Source organism: Papaver somniferum, chromosome 1 (assembly GCF_003573695.1).
Source record: "Papaver somniferum cultivar HN1 chromosome 1, ASM357369v1, whole genome shotgun sequence".
Classification (NCBI taxonomy): Eukaryota; Viridiplantae; Streptophyta; class Magnoliopsida; order Ranunculales; family Papaveraceae; genus Papaver; species Papaver somniferum.
Genome location: NC_039358.1, coordinates 106,060,604 through 106,080,530, shown reverse-complemented (window position 1 = coordinate 106,080,530; position 19,927 = coordinate 106,060,604). Strand labels below are relative to the sequence as shown.

General features: G+C 35.7%; 2 protein-coding genes across 3 annotated transcripts; one reads left to right on the top strand and one right to left on the bottom strand.

Annotated features, from left to right (window-relative positions):
* Positions 1-5,524: 5,524 nt before the first annotated feature.
* Positions 5,525-8,791, bottom strand: LOC113331766. Of its 2 annotated transcripts, XM_026578416.1 has the most exons (8): positions 8,641-8,791; positions 7,804-7,894; positions 7,401-7,722; positions 6,898-7,289; positions 6,565-6,795; positions 6,216-6,446; positions 5,730-5,822; positions 5,525-5,614 (listed from the first exon to the last, which is right to left on the bottom strand). In XM_026578416.1, coding segments are annotated over exons 2-6 (1,038 nt in total). In that variant the 5' UTR covers positions 8,641-8,791; the 3' UTR covers positions 5,525-5,614; positions 5,730-5,822; positions 6,216-6,444. The 2 variants fall into 2 exon arrangements, with proteins under 2 accessions (XP_026434201.1, XP_026434195.1); XM_026578410.1 differs by having other exon boundaries at positions 6,898-7,722.
* Positions 8,792-12,285: 3,494 nt separating this feature from the next.
* LOC113348534 lies at positions 12,286-14,130 on the top strand. Its single transcript, XM_026592347.1, has one exon. It carries the CDS (start codon positions 12,286-12,288, stop codon positions 14,128-14,130), a length of 1,845 nt encoding a protein of 614 aa, XP_026448132.1.
* Positions 14,131-19,927: the final 5,797 nt, after the last annotated feature.

Genomic DNA, 19,927 nt, shown 5'->3' with positions numbered 1-19,927 from the left:
TCAATGAGTTAACTCAGTCGGATACACTATGCCAGATTAACAAAATGAGTCATCTAAACTGACTAGGATGACTATTAGGCTAAAGTTCCGGAAACAAGAGTTCACACAAATAAAGCCAAAAACATAAACCCCATAAGATCAAATCTAACAGAAGCAACTTCTTAGTTCTAATTCACACTAACTCTAACTGCATTCTTTCTTACATATTCACAGTTCACTACAACCTATTACATATACACCAACAATTCTGGTCTCAGTTATGCAATCCACAACTAGCTCCACCAATCCATTACCATTCTGCATATAGATCACCAACAGCCTCTTCATATTCTTCACATGCAACTCAATTTAGCTTCTACCAACAATTGCACAACATCAACAACATTGTCATGACGAAACATTCATCTCAGGTAACACTTCATATTCACTCTCAATACATAAAACATACGGAACCTGAATTTCATCTATAAATGCAACTCAAGATAATACCATAACTGCAACGCGACACACACCCCAAGACTTCACCTGCAATCCAATCCCCCCTTAACTCAGACTAATCACCTGCAACACTTCATCAGCAACAGTCGTCCGTAATTCAATTCATCCACCACTTAACTCTAAATCCAAATGTAATGACACAGTCTTTACCATCCAGCAGGACTCAATTCTTCTACAATACTTACACATTCAACTATACCTCCATCCTTTTTATGGCAGCAACAACACCATCTTTTATCTTCATGTAATTCACATCAAACCTAAATTACAACCACATATCATTCCACACCACTATTTACCAGCAACTCCACAACCATTACCATCTCATGTGAGTAGCCATGACATAACCACCTGCAGTTCAACCTTCATTCAACATTCAACATAGATCTCCACCACTTCACACTACAACTACATATAACTCTCCCCCCTGTAATTATTACTAACAAGAAGCCCTAATTACACATAACCCCGACTTCAGAATACTCTGCAACCTATAATTCTATAACCAGAGTTCAATCACCACCACTCAATTCATCTTCTTCATCTGCTGGTTCCCCAATCTCAAAAACCCTAATTTCTGGTTTAATTTAGGGAAGAACAAAAATCCTAATCCTTCTATGAAATCAAAATTAAACTCTATATTACTATCTTCACTCGATAAAGAACAAACCCATGAAATAAAATACCAAACCAAACTTAATTTCATAAAGAAATCAATCAAAACAGGACACAAAATTTAAACACTTATCCTTCTTCTTTCGATTCCACAATAGAATAGCTTTATCACGCCAATTCAACAGAAACCCCTCTTCTCTTCATTCATTAATAACATTATATCTTCGCCGTTCTACACAAACCCTACTTCAGAAACTCTAACTTCTAATTCTCTTTAGAAGCATCAAATTCTTCTTCTTACAAAGCTAAACTAGCTTTATCACTGACAGTCTACCGTGTTACAAAGCTTACTCACACAAGAATAACTCAGTTCTTCTGAACAGAGTTCGACAAAGAAAATGAGAAGAGGAATATAGAAGAAGAAGAAGAAGAATAAAGAAATAAAAGAGAAAGAGAAAGAAAGAAAAGAGAAATGATTTTCTCTTCGACACGTAAAGGGATAAGACCAAAACTTATGAAGGCGCTCACGAAATGGATAACGGCAGCCAGGTCGGTTTAAATGCAAAAAGATTTTTTGCCCTTCACACTAATCTGATGATATCTTCTTCATATGGTATCCGATTGACACGTTCTAGTAGTCCACTTCGCATAACTTTTCGAGATCTATCTAGTGATACTAGTTTCGTATCTATATCGTTGTTAGATTAATTTCTATTAATTAACTTTCATCTCTAATTAATCGAGTCATTAGCGGCTTAGTCGTCTCTTGACTGGTCCAATAGCGCCGACGAGCTTGAGGGTCCTTACATTCTCCTCACCTTATAATATTTTCGTCCTCGAAAATGGAACCGTCCTTATGATCTTCATAACTCCTCACCTTATAGAGAAATACTATCGCTCAACTAAATGCAAGTACTGCTCATACTTACAAACACGTGAAAAATCAACTCATTTTCAAATGAGTTCAAAACAACTAGAAATGAAACACAAACCTATATGGTTTTCCACAACTACAAAACTATAAATTTTAGTATCTAAGCTCTCTATCTCATAAGTTGATTGTCTCTATGCTCACTAAGCTGAATTAAATTCTAACAGATTACTAGGTCTAAATTCTTCATACTAAATTTCTTCTTCAACAGATTAATGGTTCCAATTACGAAAGAAAATATTCTATCAGTTTCTAATAAAATTTGGGATCTATCGGTTTACTAATAGAAGCAAGTTCCCCTTTTATGAATGGAAATCCATGCATGCAGTTGTCCTGTCTAGGTTAGCTAGGCCCAACAATGCTTTCCTACGAACAAAGATAACACAAACATTCCAGAATTACAAACCTCACTATTCTTCAGTGCTAGATTATCTATGTATTAAATAATTAAGACTAATTAATCTTTAGTCCTCTATTAAAATTTCTAACTATAACACAACTGGTTTCACCCTACAATTTTTACTTCATAATTTATATATATATACACATACAAAAAACGGAGAACAAGCAAATTAACATGTTATAAAAATCAATCAAATCAAAAATCTTTTAGTTATTGATTGCTTTTAGTGAATTAAGATTTATCTCACAAACCCAACCAAGTTCTAAACTATTCTAGTTCACTATCTTGCACTGGCTATTATCTACTGTTCCCATATAAGATCTAATGGTGAGCTCTTATACCAAGTCTGTGGCGCCCCCTAAGCTAGTAGCTGACTAATCCGAGAGATTAACTATACAAAGAGGCACTAAGTGAAAAAGTGGGGGTCTAACAACACCACCCAATATTTGGCTTAGAAATCTGTATGGAATAACTCCGAAATACTTTGCTAGAGAATCAACTAGACAGTCAGACTCAATCTAGATAAAAGTATCTCAAGGAGTTAATATCCGTCTCTTGATTTGATTTTTACTCAAGCTAAAAACAATAGCGAGTCTTTATCAAATACAAGGAATAACTTGGACGGTACCAAAGACCAATGTCCAAGTGTTAATCAATAAAATCGACAACACAAGGTCGGATCTCCAATCAATTAACCTTTAACGCACAACCTGTATTATTTCAATTATAAAGATAAACAATATAATGCGGAAAATGAAATAACACAGACACCAGAAATTTTGTTAACGAGGAAACCGCAAATGCAGAAAAATCCCGGGACCTAGTCCAGATTGAGTACACACTGTATTAAGCCGCTACAGACATTAGCGTACTCCAAGCTAACTTCAGATTGGACTATAGTTGAACCCCAATCAGTCTCCCACTAATTCAAGGTACAGTTGTACTCCTGCGCCTCTGATCCCAGCAGGATACTGCACACTTGATTCCCTTAACTGATCTCACCCACAACCAAGAGTTGTTGCAACCCAAAATCGCAGATTTGATAATAAACAAATCTGTCTCACACAGAAAAGTCTATCAAATGATAAATCTGTCTCCCATAGAAAAACCCTAGGTTTTTGTTTCGTCTTAAGATATGAAATCAAGGTGAGCATGAACCAATTGATAATCCGGTCTTATATTCCTGAAGAACAGCCTAGATTAATCAATCACCTCTCAACAGTCTTACTTGAATACATAAGAGGACGTCGAGGAATCACAAACAGTGAGACGAAGATGTTTGTGACCTCTTTATCTTGCCTATCGGAGAACTCTGACGATCTCAATCCAATCAAAGATTGTACTCGTACGATAGAAGATGCAAGATCAGATCACACAACTACGATAAAAGTAGTATCGGTCTGGCTTCACAATCCCAATGAAGTCGTTAACCTGGTTTTAGAGAAGAAAACCAAAGATTAGAGGAGAATCGACTCTAGCGAGCGCACTAGTATCACACAGACGTGTAGGGATTGGCACTACAAAAAACATGAGCATTGGCAACCAAACCAATTTGGTTGCCGAAGATGAGTTTTTAGTTGCCAAACACATAGGAAACTAATGGTAGTTGCGGAGCCTAAGTTGTCGTATGGAGTGTTTCCAAATGTAAAGGCAACTACTAAAAATACCTAGTTGCCATGGTTTCTTTTGGCAACTTATGTTATAGGAGCCAAATACGTTACTTAGTTAAATGCAATTAATTCAAACCACAAATTTTTGCAGTTGTTCTAGAGTTTCCAAACATATTAACAACATAGTCATCGTAGTTGTCAGTAACTTGCCACATAATATGGCAACTAAATTAAAATCTTGTTGTGGATTTATTTAGCAATTAATTTGGTGGTAGCCAAATATTATGATTTCATAATTACAATAGGTATAGACAACTAGGTTGAAGTTGATTGATAGTTACCGAATCGTTAAACAATTAAATTTACTAGTTGGCATGGTTCCCAAATCATTCCGCAACTGTGACGAAAACTAACATTTCGTAATATAATTATTTTGGTTTTATTCATATGATACTGTAATTAATATCATAATTAATTATTGTAATTAATATCTTCATTTATCTTGTAATTAATATTATAATTAATATCGTAATTAAACTCGTAAATAATTATCATAATTAATATGGTAATGATAATATCGTAATTAACCTCGTAATTAGTTAATTACCATTTTTGATCATGTCCTAATTAATAAATTTTTTTTGTATAATGTATGCATCGACAAAACAAATTAATAAAATATGCATTTCATTTCCAAAACCAACAGTAAAAAGTCTTAACACCTTACTACACGATGCTTCAAAAAGCCATACTACACGTTATCATCCTCCCTACCCTAATATCCTTATACCAAAAGAAAACAAGAAAGAAAAAAAACACAAAACAAAATAAAATAGAAATTCATTCATCACTGGCTGGCCCACTCCGAACTGGGATCCTCCATGTCAGTCTTTCAAATAAAGAAAATCATTCATCATCCATGGCACCTTCAACATTTCGGTCCTCCATATCAAGATAGTCACGGATGTAGTTTTCATCCTCTAGGTCATCATAGTCATCCTCATCATTTTGATCTTCCACATCAAGATCCTCATCTCACCCACAGACCTCTGCATCATCCTACATTTCATCATCTGATACATCTGGTACAATCATGGAAGGATAATTTTTAGAAAAAAACTATTAGTTAGATCAGTAAGCCGACGTGTTTCTCTTCTCTGTAGCATGTTTTTTGTCTGTAGAGACTCAATTCTTCCGTTCAACAATTGTATTTCTTTTTCCCTTAAATCAGCCAAACTCTTGTGAGTGTGAGAAGCTTTGCGATGACGTTTGTTAAGACTACCACGTTGTTCATTATAGACAGTTTCATATATGTCAGATGGAGTTTTACTAGATTCTCCTCGCAATGTTGTTTCTTTCATGTCCTCCATTGTTTTCTACATAAATTACAGATAGCCATACATGATCATATACTGTTGCAGAGATTAATTAAGACACAAAATTCAAAGTATATTTGTAGTGTCTTACTTTCATCTCCTGACATTTCGGTGGTAATTTTTTAGAACCATGGGTTTCTGAGAACAAAATCACCGCATCACAAGGCTTGTTCTCCGCAATCTTTGAAGCAGCAAGCAGTTGCATACAAACCAAGTAAGTTAACACTAGACGATATATAAAACACGGATTCGGACTAACATCAGTAGACAAAGAATGAGATACAATTAATGCATACCAATTCATATTCTATGCTGGCAAAAATTCTATTGCCTGCACTATGATTAATTTCCTTTGCTTTAGCAGCCGCAATCCCCCTGCCTGATTTTTTCTGTCATTTAAACTCCACCATCTGTTAGCTTAAGCAACTCTAGCATGATATTTTAAACATTCTACACATACTACAGGAGGCTCTTTCATGGAAAGTCAAAACTTCATTTTATTTGCGACAGTCTAAAACTAGGTATGCTACGCATATTTGACAATAAAAGAACAGATAGGAAGTTCAAATGCATACCCTTACAGAAAAGAACACATTCCTAACTAGAAACAATAATTTTTCAAAGAAGCAATGAAATTGTATAAGGGGTGTAGCACTAGGTGACATAAAATTGCATATGCTATCTAATTTTATGGTTATAATGTATCCACGAGTAAACTCAGAATCTAACACATAAGCAATGATAGTTTGATGAAAAGATCACATGTAACTGAATGTATATACCTTGAAATCTGGCGTGGCGAAAGTCTTGCACATATATATCCAATCCTCTTTGTTAATCTCCAGTTTAGAGGGTGGTTCGGAGGCCAAAGCTACCTCGTGACTACTAAGGTTTTGAATCTTTAGGTATGCTTTATGAATTTTGTGCCTATGCCTATTATATGCATTCCTCATTATTTTCTTGATTGCTTCCTCTGGGTCTTCTCCAGTGCGAGACTTGAATGTAAAGTAGTCCTGGTTGAGAAAAAACTGATTAGCTGGGAGTTATAATTGACATTAAAACATCAGAATTATTGCTTTAACAAAAAAATATTATTAAAATTGGAATAACACAGTGACTTTTAATACATACATAGAGATTTTTGATCACACGCTGAATTTATAGGAGGAATATCATCAAATGCATCGTAATTCAAAGGACAGTTCTGACTTTGCCTAGTCCACATGCACACTGAATTGATTGCGACTTCGTTTTTATAACGACATAGTCTACCTTCATAGAGATCCAATTCAAGTATTTGTCCCCTAAATTTGGAAAGTTCCTTCATACAGCTGCGCCCTCTTTTTTTCCTTAATGATACAGCTGTTTAATATTAAAAATGAACATATAAGTGAACTCGCGCAAACAAATAAAATGAAGTGGTCTGCATCTTTTATTTTCACATATGCATACATTTATACTTACCCGTTATTTCTGCAGTACCACATTCTTCATTTGACTGGGGAGAATTAGATGTTGAACGTGAAGGATGCTTCCGCTGGAGGTGTTGATCTTCAGGAGTATCATTTTGTTGTGGCTCAGAGTGTGAAGTATTCTGATTCGAGATGTTTCGGTTTCCAAGAGGAGCACCATTTGATGGTGTTTGAGATTGTCGTTGGGAAGATGAACTTCGACTACCCTGATGTTGTAATCCCAATGGTTGTTGCCGAGAAGAACTTGATACTTGAGTGTTATAAAGTTGATCTGATTGATGTTGGACTTGACGATGTCTTTGCATATGTACGGTATTTGAAGCACTGTACTCTGCCTCAAGCGATCTTTGTACCCTATTATTGTCGAGTCCCCGTGGAGATCTCCTTAAAGAATTAATAAAATCATTAGACCTGCTGGTTAGTACTTGATTACTGACAAGTCCTCTAGGAGAACTTCTCGGAGAATCAAGAAAATCATCATCAATTAGAGGTAACCTGCTTGGTGTTATAGGAAGACTTTGTCCACCCCTGTCTCGCGGTGGTGGTGAACGTGTTGGCAAGGGAGTGTTACGAGTTCTTCCTGATCTTTCTTCTGGTGGTTGAAGGTATTCTTCCTCCACTTGTTCATGCTCTTCGATTTGACATGATGGTTGCTGATTCATTAGTTGTTGTTTCTTTCTACGAACTTGTTGAAATATTGATCCTCTTCTTGATTTTCCTGAACGCGATGGTGGTTCAACCAAATCCTCCAATGAATGGCGCGCTGATTGTTGACGACTGAGTTGACTAGCCCTTCCTCCTCTATTCCTTACGCTACCTGTAGGACAACAATGAATGAACAAATTAACACATGCTACACACTTCATTATATACCGTCATCTGACAACATGATTCTTACCGTAATTTGACCTCAACTGTCCAGGGGATATGCTTGCTCTGTCGAAGCTCCCAATTTTGTTCTTGGAAAGTTGTTTTTTGGTTTGAGACATCTGGAAAGGAATAAGAAAAGATCAGTCACGAAACCAAATCTGAATAGCAAGAATGATATTACAAAACTGTAACTATCCTGTAGAGACAAGCATAGGATTATATTATTATTAAACAATAACAATCCAATGTAACCTAACTTCAAATTCAATCATAATTTAGATGCATTATTTTCTGTTTTGAACCATTCTGCACAACCTGATGGAAAGGGAACACCCAACTTAAGCAGGATAGCATACACAATTAACTGCTTTGTAAAAAAGTGCGGCGATTTGATATGCATTTTCTAGCCTCAGATGCACACTTTCCTAAATTCTAAAGAGGGATATGGTCATCACTCCACACCTTCCTGTATGTCAAGCAAATCAAGTAAATTGTTTGATAACTGGATAATAATATGTATCATGAGTCTTTTCAATCGAAGATAATCTAATAAGATTGTATTGTTACAAAACTAGATGAATCCTATGTAACCCCAGTTTTTTTTTTTTTTTTTTTTTTTTTTTGAGGAAAAAGGTTAAATGTATTAGTAAAAGGAATCCAAGAGAAACACATTACAGTGCTACAAAGAAAACAAAACTCTAAAAATCTAGAGACAAGGCCAAATTTAGACCAAAACACTAGCCAACAAAAATATGTAACCCCAATTTCAGATTCAATCAAATAGTCTAATATCAACTTATGAACTCATGGATCAAATCAAAAATCGTAAGTTATTTAGCTATAGATAAGCATAAAAAAGATATACCTTGCTGTTTTTGATCTCTGATAATTCCCCAAAAAAGATAAATCTCTTAACATCTCTCGAATGATTTTAGGGTTGAGATTTATAGCTATTCCAAAACACCAAGCGGGAATAATCCCCGCCCAAAAGGATTTTCTTTTGATTTTCATCCCGCCCAAAAATTGTTAGGGTTCAAATCGAAATTTTTTGGACTGAGATTATTACCGCTTGATATTCTTCTTCCAATCCTTATCAATGTAATCAACACAATCATCCTACGGCGATGCAGAGATATTTCCAAAATTGTAGAACAAAACTTCGATGAATAATCCTTAATTTTCTGCCAAAATATCAGATGGAGGAGAAATCTTCTACCTAAGATAGAGATGGGGAGAAATACGCTGGATCTGGAATTGACTCTTCAGGAGAAAACTATGTTTACATTGCGAAATAAAAGACACGCTCCTTGGTTAAAAAAAAAGACACGCGTCTGTTTCACTTCCTTCTCTTTTTTTCTTTTTTTAGTTGGGCGTACACGATAAACTAAAGGCTTTGGTATTTTATTTTTAACGGTCCCAAGAAGAAATACTGTATATAAGAAAAAGTTTTTTTTTGTTAAATTAATTTGTGAAGCATATTAAAATTATAACACCACATAAAATTAATGAAAATTAGTTATAAAAAAAAATTCACTCTCGCTCATAATCATGTTGATTTTTAATTCCATGGCATTTTTCAATCCTTGAATAATTGTCGAGTTTCGCACATATTATCATTATTCATCTGATTAAGTTTTGAATTAAAATTTGTCCCGTACTACATGATTATAATTAAAACTTGGTACTTAAATTTAGTAAATTATAAATTATTTGAATATTTTTGATGAAAATTTGATCAAGATAAAGCATATCACAAAATAAAATTGAAGAGAAGAATCAAAATTTCACTATTTTTATGTCAAAGTTAAAAAATATATCCACATCAAATATTCAAAATCTTTTAGATGTCGGCAGATAGACCAAGAGTAACATTCTTCAAAACAGCACTTTCGACACTTCAGTTGTAATAAATCAAAAACAATTTGAGTATATTTTAATGAAGATTCAACCGAGTTGGAACGAGTTCGAGTAAATCGCAGAGACTAGAATTTTATTCTTTCAAGTTGAGGCGATTTGCATCAAGATTTATTACACAATCAAAACTCGACACGCCAATCATAATAAATAAATAAGAAACAATATGAATATTTCTTTGATGAAAATTGGATCGAGTTGGGACGAGTTCGAGTAAAAATGAAGAAATTGGAACTTAATCCTTTTGAATTGAGACGGTTTATAATTAAAAATATAGTTACATAATCAAGACTCGACAATTTGACCGAGTCGGAACGAGTTCGAGCAAAAATGAAGAAATCGGAACTTCATCCTGTCGAATTGAGACGATTTGCATCAAAATATAGTTACATAATCAAGACTCGAGAATTCTGTTGAAAATTTGACCGAGTCGGAACGAGTTCGAGCAAAAATGAAGAAACCGGAACTTCATCCTTTCAAATTGAGACGATTTGCGTCAAAATATAGATACACAATCAAGACTCGACAATTCTGTTGAAAATTTGACCGAGTCGGAACGAGTTCGAGCAAAAATGAAGAAACTGGAACTTCATCCTTTCAAATTGAGACGATTTGCGTCAAAATATAGTTACATAATCAAGACTCGACAATTCTGTTGAAAATTTGACCGAGTCGGAACGAGTTCGATCAAAAATGAAGAAACCGGAACTTCATCCTTTCGAATTGAGACGATTTGCGTCAAAATATAGTTACAGAATCAAGACTCGACAATTCTGTTGAAAATTTGACCGAGTCGGAACGAGTTCGAGCAAAAATGAAGAAGCCGGAACTTCATCCTTTCGAATTGAGGCGATTTGCGTCAAAATATAGTTACACAATCAAGACTCGACAATTCTGTTGAAAATTTGACCGAGTTGGAACGAGTTCGAGCAAAAATGAAGAAACAGGAACTCCATCCTTTTGAATTGACGCGATTTGAAGCTTAAGATGTAACCATTCTTATTGAGTTAGAAAATCTCAAGCTAATCCCGAGATATCAAAACTCAGGGATGAAGTAAGGGGCTGCAAGTTGGATTTATAGACTATGAGGTGTTTTTTTTTTTTGAAATTTAGTTAGTATATATAAGCATAGTTGTTAAACTTTAACTGGCAAGACTTGTTGACAGACTAGGTTGACACCATGACTGAAAAACTAAATGGGGGCATAAATAGACAGGACAAGATAAGGAGAATCGAGTACACCGACCGAACTGAGTGAATCGGGTCAGACGAATAGATTATGTCGGTGAACCGAGATATTGACCAAAGTTAATGGTTGAGTCTGAGTAATACTCGTACCTATGGGCTAATGTGACAAACAATATTTCATCTAAAGAATTATGGCACATGTACATTTTTGCTGAACACACAAACACCAAATATTTACATTTTTTTTTCTTTGATATATCTCGTGGTGGACCATGTTTTATTTTCTAGCTGAACCAGTTTGCTTCTTTTTTATCTTAATAAACCGAACCTTGGATTAGATCCCAGAAACCTTCTTATCAGAGTATTTTTCCACTCTCTAATGAAATTTGTTCACCATCAGAATTTTTTTTGCGCGGGATAAAATCAAATGAATTAATTTTTGGGAGGGATTGTTCCCGCGTATCTCTTCATCTATAAAGGGATCCCTAAAATCGTTTGACATTCACTGTAAACAAAACCCTAAATTGGTTTCGGAACCCTAATTGATATTTTTTCTATTGACAGGAAACTTATCGATTTTTGATTCAAACCTTCATCTTACCAAGGTATGTTTTCTGTTGACCTCTTTTATTTTAGTTATGGGCTCAATTTAGTTTAGTTATATGTATGTTTATCAACCGAGAATTTAACAAATTAACTTTGTCCGTGAACCTCTTTTCCTGCTATGATGATTTTGCACACCGACATACTTAGCTTGAAATTGTCTAATTTCTTTGTGTTTAACTCTTAATATCAAGATGTGTATATATTTTGATGTGATAAATGATTTCATGAAGATTTGTAAATCTAGGCAGCCAAATAAGTTATAATTACCATCATAAATCAAGCCTTGAATTGATTACCTAATAAGTTCTAATTGATATTTTAGAGTGGCCTATAACTGTTTGTGAAAATTACCTAGTCAATTATAATTTTGAAACTTAAAATACAATCTATATAAATGTCGTGTGAATTGATCTTTGTCTTCTTTATAGACCTTGATTCTTGCTTTTTCGTTTAATAAGTATCTAAACAAGTCCTTCATCAGCTGAAAGTCTTACAACCCATGTTTGCACGATTCTACTTGAAATGTACTGCCATATAAATTATATCCATTCTATACAGGCTTTCACTGCGACTTGCTTTGCTATTAACTAATAACTAACTCTCATTCGTGTTCGTTATGTCATGATGTTCCCTGGATTTTGTCTTGATATAATAAAGCTATTGGTTACCATTGATGTTGAATTTACTGGAGCATGTTTAGTTTAGTGATCTAATTCAGACTATATTTTTAGGTATCTTAAATATTTACATCTAAATTGCTCATCAAAATCGAATTGATACATTTACTCTTTATGTTCATAGGATGGATTTCCAAAACTTCACTACTATTGACAAGAGCTGGATAGGACTGCCAAGAGACGACGATGCATTCAAAGCAGGAGTTCGAAATTTCATAGACTATGCGAGTTGGGATTTAGAACCCGACCAGAATTTTTTTTGTCCTTGTAAGGATTGCAATAACAATAAGAGAGAGCTTGTGTCTGTAGTGCACGGACATATTCTGTGGAATGGCTTTATGCAGGGATATGTCGATTCGGTATACCATGGAGAAGGGGATGGCCAGGTGAGGGAAACAACCAATACTGGAAATGTGGTGCAGGACGACGATGAAGAAATGTCTGATTTGCTGCAAGAAATGAACTATGACGCCTCCAATTTTTACAAGTTGTTGAACGATGCGCAGGTGTCACTATATCCTGGCTGTGAAAAGTTTTCAAGATTATCCTTCATTGTGCACTTGCTTCATGTCAAGTCCCTCGGTGGATTGAATATCAAGGGGTTTGATGCGTTGTTGAGTCTCTTGACCAAAGCCTTTCCGGATGCCAAACTACCAAAGAATTTTTATGAAGCTAGAACAACAATCAAGGGCTTGGGGCTTGGCTACATTTTGATCGATGCTTGCGAGAATGATTGTGTTTTGTTCTGGAAAGAGAATGCAGATAAAACTTCTTACCCAGTATGTCATGCTTCAAGATGGAAAACTACTGAATTGAATGTAGATAACGAATCAATCAGAAGGACACCAAGAGGTAAAAACATTCCAGTAAAGCAATTGCGGTACTTCCCATTGAAGCCAAGACTTCAGAGGTTATTTATGTCTTCAAATACCGCTTCTTATATGCGATATCATGCCAAAAGACGTCCCAATGATGGAGTTTTGAGGCATCCAGTTGATGCAGAGACATGGAAGACCTTTGATAAGAAGCACCCAGCGTTTGCAGCTGATCTTCGCAATGTAAGACTTGCATTAGCAACTGATGGGATGAATCCGTTTGGGAATATGTTGTATACACATAGTACATGGCCAGTTGTTCTCATCAATTACAACTCACCACCGTGGTTGTGCATGAAAGAGGAAAATTTTATCTTGTCTATGATAATTCCTGGACCCAAATCCCCAGGAAACGACATTGATGTGTATTTGCAACCACTCATAGAGGAATTGAAGGAATTGTGGGATGAAGGTGTTGAAACTTACGATATTTCAAAGAAAGAGAATTTTAAATGTCGTGCAGCATTACTTGGCACCATCAGTGATTTCCCTGCACTAGCTATGCTTTCCGGGTGGAGCACCAAAGGGGAATTTGCTTGTCCGTGTTGTGGGCCTGACCGATGTTCAGAACGACTGAGCAATGGGGGCAAGTATTGTTACATGCATCATCGCCGATACTTGCCTGCTGGTCATCATTGGCGCCACCAGAAGTTAGCATTTGATGGAGAGAAAGAACTTAGAGAACCGCCACATCTGATGAATGGGGATGAAATTGCTCAACAGCTGGCTCATTTTCGACAACTTCAGCTTGGTAAGAACGCCAAACAGACTGGTCTGACAGAAATAACACCGGTTACTTTTGAACACAACTGGAAAAAAAAGAGCATATTTCATGAGTTGCCGTACTTAAGCTCAATTATATGTTTTCATAATGTCGATGTGATGCACGTTGAGAAGAATATTTGTGAAACTGTATTGGGCACAGTGATGAATGTAGAAGGGAAAACGAAAGACAATCTTAAGGCCCGGTTGGATCTGATAAACTGGGGATTACGGCCGGAGTTACATTTGAGACAAGAGGGAGATAAAGTAGTGGTGCCAACATCTTCTTTTGTCATGTCTCCGAAAGAAAAAGAATCTTTTTTAGAACTTTGAAGGATATTAAGGTTCTCGATGGATACTCATCAAACATTTCCCGGTGTGTGAACGTTAAGGATCGAAAGATTATGGGTCTGAAAAGTCATGACTATCATGTATTAATGGAATATTTATTGCCTATTTCCTTACGTGGACACTTGGATGGGGATATATTGGAAGCACTGAGTGAGTTATGTATGTTTTTTAAAGTGTTGTGTACAGGGGTTCTCAAGATAGAGGATCTGGATAAACTACAAGATAGAATCGCAATTACTTTGTGCAAGTTGGAAAGAATATTCCCCCATATTTTTTTGTTGTGATGATGCATTTGCCCATTCATCTAACACAACAAGCAAAAGATGCAGGTCCAGTTCAGTATCGATGGATGTATCCGATCGAGAGGTGAGGGTATTCATTTATTTTATGTGCAATATTTGTCTAATTACATTGACGACTTGGGTGAATATTTCTTTTTGTAACTTTTTCTATATAATCACTATTTTTGCATTCTTTGAAATCTTACTGTAATTACCTTAGGTATCTGCGTAAGTTGAAGTCTTATGTGCGGAATAAATCTTGCCCCGAAGGATCGATGGCTGAAGCATACCTTATAGATGAATGTATCACTTTTTGTACGCGTTACTTGAATAGTGTTGTTACAAAATTTAATAAACTTGAAAGGAATGAGGATGATGAGGCGCCACAACCTGATGATCGATTAATAGTTTTCAAACAATCCGGTAGGCCCCTTGGAGCTGAAACTTGGGGACAGCTTACAGAGTCGGAGATGAAACAAATCCAACTTTATGCTTTGCGGAATACCAAAGAAGTGCAGCCATATGAGGAGTGTGCGTGCTATTTATTTGTGTTCTTATAGCCATTAACTTGTTCATGATCTCATAATATTTTAGCACTGTTGTGGTTAACTATGTTAAGCGCTGCACCTGCAGGGAACACAAAAGAGAGCTGCAAAGCCGTGGATTAAGAGACACCGAGGTTAATAGAAGGCACATCAAAGAGTTTCCTGATTGGTTTGCAACTAAAGTAAGTATCGATAAATCATTGTAACACAATTTTTTTTTGCGATTTTAATGACTTTCACTTCGTTTTTTTCGTCATTGATAAACATCTCTATGCATGTATGAATAGATATACCAATTGCATAAAGATGGTCTGGTGAGTGATGAACTATATTCGTTGAGTCAAGGTCCTGCTAAAGAATGTTTGAGTTAGAATGGCTACATTATCAATGGGTTTAGATTTCATACAAGAGAGTGGGAGAGTCGACGAAAGTCACAGAATAGTGGACTGTGTGTCCCTCGGGAAGACGAAAGTGTAGCTGAAGATGAAAATGATTTTTATGGAATTGTGAATAATATTATCGAGGCGCGGTATGTAGGTAAACTCCGAGTTCTTCTTTTCAAATGCGATTGTCGGCCGATTGCAGGAACAGATGAGCTTGGATTTACTAGTGTCCATATGAATAGAAGATATTATGTGAATGAACCGTTTATTTTAGCATCTCAAGCACAACAGGTTTTCTACATCAAGGATGTATATAATCAACAAAAGGAAGTGGTAATAAAAACGCAACCTCGTCGGTCTTTCAATATTCCAGAAGAAGATTCGGATGGGGAAACTGAAATAGAAACCTCTAGTTCTGGTGAGGCATATCAAGAATGGCATTCAAGTTATTCGATCACAGATCTAAGAGGAGTATCACATCAGGATTGCAGTGACAGTTTTGTTTGGGATAGGAACGACGTTCCACCCGAAACTATCAGTCATGCTGCAGCAGCAGCAGCTTGTCGAAGCCAAGAAGATGGAGATGAAGCTGACATTGATGCCGTTTACACCTTTAATGAAGAGGATGAGTATGAATTTGATGATAATAACAACCGTGATGATATGGAATTTTAATAGTGGTGAGTATTATTTCATTTTATTGATCTAATAAAAGTTTTTCCCTTTGTGATGTTTAGATTATTTTGAATTTAAGTTTAATCTATGATGAGTTAGTTACTGAGTTATCTATATTTTGTAGTACTTGTCCAGTTATCAACTGCAAATGCCTTACAAAATGGACGGGTTTCTCTGTTTCTCTTACTGTGGTGGTGTTGCGAGGCTATCACATCTGTTAGAAGTAGAACTTTTTCCCCTACAAAAGTTGAGCTATGAAACTACTTTGACATCGGGTACCTGGAAATTTGGGAAGACATGACAGTTCATATTTTTAATATTGTAAACTTCTCTTTCACGATTCCTACTTTTAATATTTTGTAAACTTTAAGAGTGTTTCAAGGCACTCGTTTTCTTGAATCATTTCCATGAACGATAATTTAACCGGAGTGCTGTAAGGATCTAAGTTACACATTTCACCGTGAAAACTTTTGTAAAACCCGTCCTAACAGTGACTGCCATCTTAACAGCTAAGGAATCTCGAAAGGAAAGAGTAGTAGTTCAAATTCCTTAACTTAAAATCACAATTTAATGTTTTCGAAAAGATGGATCAAGAATGAGTGTGATAGCAAATCAAGAACAAGTATTATAATTTAGCAAATTCTTATTTAATTAATGGAAAATCAATGAACTTTCGGAGGATACTCTTACCCTTACCTTTGTATTTTCTTTAATCTAACTTTGGTTCCAACAAGTAATACTGTAGGTGACTTCTGGTCCTCCAAATTATAATATTCAAAACAAGAACAAAAAACATCAAGCTATTTTTTTTTCTTCAAGCAAGCTATTTAGAAAAGAACAAGAAACATAACTGCAAAGGGCCTTAAGATTTTAATTTAAATGTCAACAGGTGTTTTAACCATTAACATAATCTAGTTGGTGTATTTGGGTGCTCAAACCTTCGGCAATCACAGTTGCCGGATTTAGTTTCTGAAAAATTAAGCAACTATGCAATCGGTTAATTGTGGAAGCTTAGTTGCCGAAGAGTTTGGAAACTAATGCATTATACGTAGTTGGCATATCTTTGCTGCAGAAGAGTTTGGAAACTAATGAACACAATAATTGCGATTGGCGTGTTGCCAAACTATATAGGAACTAACAGTTGCCTTCGCCTAGTTCCCAAAGCATCAGGCTACTAGTATATTCCATGTAGTTGGCATATACTTGTTGCTAAAGCATTCAGAAACTAATAAAAATAATAGTTGCGGTCAGATTGTTGCTTTAGTATATAGGAACTACTAGTTTCCTTTGACTAGTTTCAGAATCATTTGGCAACTAATTTTTTAGAACAGTTGCGAGATTTTAGTGGCCTTTGCTAGGATTTTTTGTAGTGTGGTTTTTCCCAATGCTAGATGTCTCCTATATATAGTCTTCAAATCAGGGTTTTGCCTTAGTTACAAAGCAATCAATATTCACCGTTAGATGAAAACCTGATTTAGATTCAAGCTTATATTTCTCAACCGTTAGATCGGAAACTTAGATTGTCACACACACTTGAGATATACGTTTACTAGGTTTTTGAAAACCGTGCCCAAAAGTGTACGTGTATGTTGGTTCAACATAGTAACCCAAAAGGTCAACCATATGAGAATTTCATATTAACCTTGTTCTTCTTCACCGTAACTAGTTCAATTAACTCAAATGAACTAGTTAGAGAGTTGTTCAATTGCTATGAGATATTATGTAACTACACAAGACACAATTGAAACAAAGATGATTCGATTCGATTGAATCGGCTCATGAACTTTATAGCCACGGTTTGCACACTGCATTCCTTAGTAATTTAAGTTTCATGTTTAGAGCACATCTTTAGATCATAACCTACTCAAGTACGCAAACAAGTTCGCGGACTTAAGACAACCGGCAGAGTTTTCCAAACTCAGCAGAAAATCTCGGCAAGGAGACTTCCGCTAGTTCGCGGACTAGGTTCGCGGACTGAGTTCCCGGACTGAGTTCGCGGACTAAAGACTCAAATGAGTTTTTGGAAAATCCCAGCAGAAATTCTCGGCAAGAGAACTTCCGTCAGTTCGCGGACTAAGTTCGCAAACTGAGTTCGCGGACTTGGCAAAGCCAATTCCTCCGGTTTCTCTCAATCAACAAAGTTCGCAAACTTCGGATTAAGGAATAGGACTTATGCACATATGTGTTTCCACACAATGCTTATATCCAGCATTGGTTATATAGACCTAAACTCTCATTCCAACCATTGAAACATTCTTAGAGGACGTTATATAGTTGTTACACTATTTCTCGTCAAAGCGATTTTCAAAGTGATTGAAACAATATGACTTTCGTCATTAGGTGAAGATAAACCCGACCAAAGCGAAACGCTTTACCACCACATGATTTCGAGATACAGATAGGCGAGATATACTCGGTTCGAAATATCAAATGTGTATGATCCAGTCTATATAACATACGACTTTTGTCTCATAAGAAGTAGGAGATAAAAGAGATAGACTTTTGAGTGATAGATAAGTTCAAGTATCCACATACCTTTTTGTTGATGAAGTTCCACGGTTCCTTGAGTAGATCTTCGTCGTTGTATGATGAATCTCCATGAAGCCCTTGAGCTCAACTACACTTTTCTATCCTAGTCCGACACTTAGCTATGTAGACTAGAAATCAAGACTCATAGTTTTGATCACTAACATTGACAAACATGCTTGAGATAGCAACGCATGCGAGGTCGACCGATCTATGCTCTAACAATCTCCCCCTTGTCAATTTTAGTGACAAAACTATAAATACATATGGAATACAAAAAAGATAAACTTTAGTGGCTCCTATTCCATAGTCTAATCTTCAACGTTCCCTGAAATCTTCGTCCTTCCAAGTACTCCAATGATCTCAAAGGTTGTAAGTTTAGCATCACCGTTGTTGAAGATCCTTAGCTATAACAATGAGAGAAATCGAGATTCTCGATCATTATTATACAGTGACATAGTATTATTATGTAACATCAAAGTCCAATTGCATCACGACTTTAACAATAATACTATGGTGATATGTATCACTCCCCCTTAGTCAATACTCCGTCTCACATGGAAACCACTCCCCCTTACACAATGATCCGAAAACCATATGTATATGTAGTAGAACTACACATTAGTTCTCCCCTTTTTGTCAATAAAATTGGCAAAGGTACAAGAACGGGTTCCTAATGAAATTTCCGAGAAGAGACGTTTCATAGACTAAAAGAAGAAATACATACCAACTTAATTTAGATGCAATCATAAAGCCGAAGCTAAATGCATTCATCAAGGAGTTTTAAGATACAAGATAACCCCTATAAAATTCCACAGCCGCACACCCCGCAAGATATTACCATTAAGCACAAGTTCAAAAGAACTCTCCCCCATTTGATGTCATTCCCGAGAGAACAACAAGAGCGACCTTAATTTCGAAAGAAAAGAAGGATTTTTAATTGGACACCAAAAACCATAGGAAAATGATTTTCTATATCCAAAACTCAATCAAATTAATCACAAGTAAACCCATGATTAATTTAATTTGAATACGCAACTAAATTAAACCACAAAAGTGATCAATTTAATTGATTGTGCTCAACATAAGTAAACTTACGGAGCTACGACTAAGGTAATCATACGGAGATGACTAACTTAATCGCTCACATACTCAACATAAGGAAAACCTTACGAAATATACGACTACATCAACCAATAAAACATAGTTAGTATAGTCGTTCATATACTCAACACAAGAACTTGTAGAATATATGAAAACTCAGCTAGACTAATTATAATAGAACCTATAATTAATCTAATAGGAATACAAACAACCAAACTAATCACGAAGGTAATCAATTTAATTGTCAAAAGTTTTTCTCGAAAAA

Coding starts and splice junctions, on each gene's coding strand:
- LOC113331766 (XM_026578410.1), bottom strand. CDS start 7,894: ATGTCTCAAACCAAAAAACAACTTTCCAAGAACAAAATTGGGAGCTTC. Junction 7,723..7,803: donor ACAGTTGAGGTCAAATTACG/GTAAGAATCATG, acceptor GTTGTCCTACAG/GTAGCGTAAGGAATAGAGGA. Junction 6,796..6,897: donor TGGTACTGCAGAAATAACGG/GTAAGTATAAAT, acceptor AATATTAAACAG/CTGTATCATTAAGGAAAAAA.
- LOC113348534 (XM_026592347.1), top strand. CDS start 12,286: ATGGATTTCCAAAACTTCACTACTATTGACAAGAGCTGGATAGGACTG.